Source organism: Ctenocephalides felis, unplaced genomic scaffold (assembly GCF_003426905.1).
Source record: "Ctenocephalides felis isolate EL2017-DRISC unplaced genomic scaffold, ASM342690v1 CF-g0.4_SCAFFOLD_02629, whole genome shotgun sequence".
In the NCBI taxonomy this organism is placed as follows: domain Eukaryota; kingdom Metazoa; phylum Arthropoda; class Insecta; order Siphonaptera; family Pulicidae; genus Ctenocephalides; species Ctenocephalides felis.
Genome location: NW_020538783.1, coordinates 6,857 through 13,937, shown reverse-complemented (window position 1 = coordinate 13,937; position 7,081 = coordinate 6,857). Strand labels below are relative to the sequence as shown.

At 31.8% G+C, this 7,081-nt stretch overlaps 1 protein-coding gene across 1 annotated transcript; it reads right to left on the bottom strand.

The window, feature by feature from the left end:
- Positions 1-2,970: 2,970 nt before the first annotated feature.
- On the bottom strand, positions 2,971-4,290 carry LOC113381142 (zinc finger BED domain-containing protein 5-like). The gene is made up of 2 exons (XM_026620119.1): positions 3,426-4,290; positions 2,971-3,281 (listed from the first exon to the last, which is right to left on the bottom strand). The coding sequence occupies exons 1-2, from the start codon at positions 4,288-4,290 to the stop codon at positions 2,971-2,973; spliced, it is 1,176 nt and encodes a 391-aa protein (XP_026475904.1).
- Positions 4,291-7,081: the final 2,791 nt, after the last annotated feature.

Sequence of the window (7,081 nt, the reverse complement as noted above, 5' to 3'; positions counted from 1 at the left end):
TTTATCATTATCTTCATAATATATATTTTCATTTCATTGGTAGCAAAGCAACTTACCTATTATCTGCTGAAATCGCATATTTACATTCTCTGTGCTCCTTGTTGCGTCATCTTTTCTTTTCATCTGTTCTTGGGAATCTGTATTCGTTAAACTTCTTTATTATCTTCATAACATATATTTACATTAAATTACATTAGTATCAACTTACAAATTATCGGCTAAGCACCCGACCATAGTTGTCCGACACTACTGCTCCCAGCTGCTTCATAAATCCCACATGTAGATGATTCTTAACGTATTACATATGTTAATTCTTAAATTTATTATTAAGAGTTTTTATTACAATACTTACGAGTATTAAATATCAATCTTTTGGCAGCGGGTCTAGGTGTGTACTGTATTGATGGTGAAGCTTGAATACCTAAAATGTATTTTCAGATAAATGAGTGTCCATTAAAAACTGAATTTATTTAATATTTTTACTTACTAGGCTGTTCATAAATTATTGGTGTGTTATTGGCAACACGCGGTACCTCAGGTGGTGGTGGTGGTAAAATATTTCGCTCTAATATCTCATATCCCTCTCCACTGCTGTGGTGAATTCTTTTACGCTCACGTCTCTGGATATTCTGCAATTCTATCTCCGATGTGATATCGGAGTGGTTTTGGGCATCCTTTAGCTTCTCCATTGCCAACTGAAATACATCTGCAAACACGATTTATTACAAATATTCTTGATACGTTTATTATCAATTATTCCTCTTTACTTACCGGTCGATGCGAAAATTCGCTTAACTTCACACGCTACCCATGTAACGGGCGGAGTAAAAGGTTCCCTCATTTCCCTCGCCGATCGATAGTAGAACCCATCGTCCTTGTAGATTGGGTATAAACAGGTGCCTTCAGTACTGTTATATCATTTGCTCGCAATAACGTTGACCTCATCCTCGAACTCAACAACCATGTAGGGTTTCTGACTCATCTAAAACAAAAGCAATCATGATAATCTCTAAAATTATGAAATTTAATTCTATATTACAATTAATGGCACTTTAAATAGTTACTTACATTTCACTACCATCGAAATATAACTATATGAAATATCTTACCTTGATATATTTAGAAATAGGCATAAATATTCAAACTTTATCCTGAAATTCTGAAATCTCTTGAACGAGATCGGCAAACTCTTGAAATGCATCAGCAAACTATTAAACTAAATCTGGAAGAAATCGGTTAACTTCTGAAAGAAATCGGTTAACTCCTGAAAGAGATCTGTCAACTCCTGGAAGAAATCTGTTAAATGTATTAAAATATAAAGCAAATGTATTAAATAATGAAAGAAATGTATTCAATTCTCCAACGAAGCTTCAAGTATTGAAACACTTAGTTCCTGGCAAATCTGGTCAATTCTGATATAATCAATATAAATTAATTTCAACAGAATAATGAATGATGAAACTTCTTTCAATGGCGGCAGAGAATTCAAGAATAGTCTTTCTATTTAGAAATTAAAATTGCCCCTGCATGGCGTCATCATGAAGTTAGATGCGCGCTACCAACATAACAATATGGACAGACTAAACAACATAACAATCATGGAATAATGCCTTCTATGTGACGCACGAAAATTAAAAAAAATAAATATAAAATATAACAAATAATACATTCTTCTATAAACTAAAAAAAATATCAATAACAAACAAATTACTATCATTCCATTCGAAATGCTGCATATAAGAGGAAATACTACATATTTTTTCTTAACTTTTGTTGTTGGCCATGATTTCAAATCCGATATTCCACTCAGCATATATTCTCCTATTAAAGATGATTTGCATGGGTGATCATACAAATCATCTTTCATTTTGAACTCTTTTCCAATAACTACCAGTTCCTGTTTAATTGAATAAAATGCAATATTAATAATATTAATAATTTGGTCATTACCCAAAGCACAAAATGCATCTGATTTTAACCTGGTTACTGTCTTTACATTTTTCTGTATAAAGTGCTCTTTTACCTCAAAATAACTCTTGTAAATTTGCTGCACTGGTTTATCTGACTTTCGTATAAATTTTTTCAACACCTGCATGTAGTTTTCAAATCAAGTGTAATTTTCTCCAACATTGTCGACAAGTGATTCAATTTTTCGCGCTTATCTTTGCTTGATAAAATGAACTTTACGATAAATATTTTAATACAATAAAAACGTTGACATTGAAAAATTTAGTGGCAAATTATTCAGAATAACTTGAAACGTTGAGAACACAAAATTAGCAAATAGGATTTGCTGATGAAATCATATTCTTTTTCAGAAAGTTAGAATGAAATCTTATTTATTAAAAATTATATGGAGCAAGAAGTACATTTTTGAGCTATTTTCAATAAGCTCACAATCGCATAGCAAAAATAGCACTCGTATGTGCTGATGTTATTTTCGATATTATTAAGAAAATAATGATAAACAAAATACTTACTCGCTAAAGATTCCAGCTTATCCTCAATGGCTGAGGTGGTCGGTAGAGTACTATCATGAAGATCTCGAGCAGTTGCAATGGCTGGCTCATTATTTTCTATTGAACGTACCAAAGTTTCATCCTGCGGTAAATTCTCATCTACAGCTTTTATCAATATTTTTAATAATTTATTGCTTTAATGCTTACTTATTATTTTAATACTTACTCCAGCGGTTTCCAACCTTTTTTTCCTTGCGCCCCCCTTTTGAAAGAAAAAAATATTGCGCCCCCCCCTAATTTTTTTAACAATTTAATTTAAATATACTTAATTGAAATTATGATTTATTCAATCTCGTACTAAATAATGCACAATATACATACATACAAAAATAATCATACAAAAATATACATACAAAAATATACATACAAACATAACTACGGATTATAGGAAAAAAATAATTTTAAATTTAATAAAAACAAATGATATAATATTTCACACAATATTAAAAAATTAATGCGACGGTTGAGCTTGTTTTTCAGCACAAATTTTCTCAAACCGCGGCTCCATTGTAGAAATCGCTGTTCTCAGTTCCTTTTCTATCACTAAACGAGATCGGTACTTTGTTTTTAATACTGCTACTGCAGAAAAACCAGTTTCACATAAGTAGGATGTCACAAATGGTAATAAAATTTCTAAGGCTTTATTTGTCAAAGTTGGAAAATCGTCCTTTACTTGTAACCAAAACTTAACAATATTCTTTTCGTCCTGAAACATCTGCTTCAATGTGCTATCACTAGATAAATCAATTATCATTTCCTGCTCTGCCGTTGGAAGTCCAAAATTATCATATTTATCAATAACAAATGGATTTCTAATCCATTCGTATTTGGACATATCTAGATCTTTGAAGTAATGCGCAAATTGGTTCCTTAAACTAGTCATATGATTGATAATAAGATCTTTACTTGCTTCTATTTCATCATCAGTAACACATGTAGTTTTAAAAGAAGGAAACATATCAAAGTTATTACTTTTCATACTAGCTATCCACAGCTCTATTTTTTTCATAAACGCCGTAATCTTGTCCTTTTGAACAAAAGCATGAATTTGAGTTCCTTGCATTGATTTATTTAAATCACTTAGTCTTTTAAAAATGTCAACTAGATACGCAAATTTTGCGAGAAACTTCGTGTCATAAAATATGTCTGCTTCATCTCTTTTATTATCAGCAAGAAAAATGGCAATTTCTTTTTTGAGCTCAAACACCCTTTGAAGTACTTTAGCACGAGAAAGCCAACGTGCTTCACAATAATAAAGTAGTGCTTTGTATTCTGAGCCCATGTCATCACACAATTTTCCAAAAAACCTTTCTCTTAATGGACTATTTTTGATAAAATTAACAACTTTTATTATAATTTCAAATACTTCAAGTAATTCTTCACCCATATTTCTTGCAACAAGAGATTGCCTATGAATCATACAATGCGTCCAAACTGCACGAGGAGCCACTTTTCGAACTAGGGCCTGCAGACCAGCATTTTTTCCTGCCATAGATGGAGCTCCATCAGTGCACAGTCCAACACAGTTCTCCCATAAAATACCATTTTCAATAAAAAAGTTATCAATCATATTAAAAATTTCACTCGCCGTAGCTTTGCCTTCAATTGTCTTACAGAATAACAACTCTTCTCTAATATCATTTTCCATAACATATCTTATATATGTTATTAAGTGTGCATCCTTAGCAACATCGGTAGCCTCATCTACTTGCAACGCGAAAGAAGATAATTTAATTTTTTCTATCAACAAATCGATCGCAATCAATCGCATCGATGATCGCAAAGATCATCAGATATATCTGATATTCGTCTTCCCACCGTATTATCTGCCAGCGGAATGCTTTTAATTTGATCAGCATATGATTCACCAAACATCGTAGCTATTATGTCAATAGCTGCTGGTAGTACTAAAGTTTCTCCTATTGAATGGGGTTTTTTGCATTTAGCAATTAGGTATTTGATTTTTTTTTTTTTTTTGTTTAATGGAAAGATCATATATAAGTTTTATAACAAAGTTTTTTTCTTTTTCTTTTTCTCGCAATAATTAACAAGTTATACCAAATTAAAATTTGAGTTTGAATTCGGTACCGAAGAGCGCCGACAAATTCCGAACGAGCCAAGCGCGTGTGACGTCATACTGTTACGGGTGATTCATAGTAGGATACAGCTTTGAACATGTGCTATGCTTTGAGCTTTGGTTAATATCGTGGTGTCATTGTTAAATTCTGTTCGTTCGTTCTGTTTTGTTAAATATTCAAAAATATATAAAAAATGTCAAATGTAAAATGTTATCGCTGTTGTTTTGTACCATTATGTACAAATACAACAAAAACAACTCCTGAAAAAATGTTTTTGCATGTTCCTGATGACGAGAAACGTCGAAGAATGTGGTTTCAAGCAGTGCACCGAGATTATCCTAAAACAAAATCGAATTTTTGTTGTTGTGAAGATCACTTTGATGTAAGTATTTCAATATTCTACTGATTATTTAAAGTTATCTGATAACTTGAAATAACTTTGATATATTTATAATTTTCTGACGTTTTAGGTTATATATTGAACTAAATACGATTGAAAGTAAATTTTAATGTTTTGTTTCCTTATTATAAAAACATTTAAATAATTCTAATGATACGTTCCTTTTGCAGCTAAAGGATGATATGGAAAATTATATGTATTTCACGACAATGGGAGGTAAAGCCAAGCTTAAAATTGATGTGGTACCACACAAGTTTGAATGTCAGCCTAATCGTAAACGACGAGGGACTTCTAGACCAGCTTCAGAAAAAAGACGAAGACAACAATTAATTCAAGAAATTTTGAGTGAATCTTCGGGTAATATGGAAGTTGTTAATCCTCAGAAACCAAATCTTGATGCCATATCAGGCAACAGTGTTGATGTTGAAAGTGATAGTGATCATTCAAATATAATAATTAAAGTCAGTGTTGGTACACAAACACCAATCGATTTTAATAGTCGTGCTGTTGCTATTCAAGTAAGTCCCAAATATTGTAGCAAGTCAGTCCAATGTGAACTTTTATCAGCCGGAGTAGATCAGTCCTGCTCACCAATTAAAACTGGTAGCATGAGTACTGCAACATCTCCAATAATACCAATAATCGAAGATGATCAGAAAATATTGTCAGATAATAGTTTCACGGATTCAAACAGTTCTCGAGATATTTATGAGCCTTCAGAGAATAGCGACTCGAGTGATATAAACTGTAGCTCACAGTCTCCTATAAAAAAAGGTGACATTGTAGAAGTCACAAATTATTTAATTGATGACAATTTGAAGGCCTATACTGGAGTCCCTCAACAATTTAATGTAATGTTAGAACGTCTCAGTGTTCTTTCTAATATCAATATGACAAATATAAAATTATCTTTAATGAAAATTCGACGCCAAGACAGTTTTGAAAGATTAAGTGAACAGTTCGGAATGAGTGTAAGCAACGCTAGCATTATTTTTAATAAAACAATTCCGGTATTAGCACATTTTTTTAAAAAGTTTGTTTACATGCCTGAGCTTGATGATATAGAAAGAATATTACCGATAGCATTTAGATCTTCTTATAGTCATGTGGTAGCTATTATTGATGCATTTGAGATTCAAATCGAGAAACCTAGTGATCCAGAGCATCAATCATTAACTTGGTCAGAATACAAAAAGTGTAATACTTTAAAATATTTAATATCTTGCACTCCGGATGGCTTTATCAATTTCATCTCAAAAGGATTTGGAGGTCGAATTTCAGATGAATTGTTATTTCAGGAAAGCGAAATAGCAGAAGAGTTACCCGAAGGTTGTGCTGTAATGGCTGATCGAGGATTCAAGAATATTGTTCAGCTTCTTGACAATAAAAAGATTGAATTAATTCGACCACCTTCAGTGAGTGCTGGGGTTAAATTATCACAATCTGATGTTCTACAAGGCAAACGAATCGCTGCTCTACGTATTCATATAGAACGCGTGATTGGACGAATGAGAGAGTTTGATTTTCTCAAACCTCATGCGGTTGTTAATCATAATATGCTACCTTTAACAGACTATATTGTTATCATTGCAGCAGCACTAGTGAATTTACAAACACCTATAATTTCAACTTAAATTTAAGAATATTTTCATCACAAAAGAAATGGCTAAATGTATGTTTCATATATTTATTGTTTTATTTATTTATTATACATTTATTGTTTATTGCACTTGTATCAGATCATCAAAATATATTGAATAATAACTAATTAAGACTTTTACTTTATTATCTTTGTACAGAGTTGATCAGCTTTGGGTATATATTTTTGGACCAGAATACTATACATTTTTTAATGAGATCTTGAGTAGTTGCATCATCATATTTCAATACGCTAACATAAATTTTTTGATTGTCTTCAAAGTTTTGATCGGCAACACAAAAGATACCCTTTCTTTTACCTGTCATTAACATTTGCAGTTGCATTTGAGCATTACACTTTAAGCTTATTTTGCCCTTTGGCAAAAAAGTGTACATTGATTTTTGACTTGAGGGACATTTTATTTCAATTATAGCATCACTAGTTA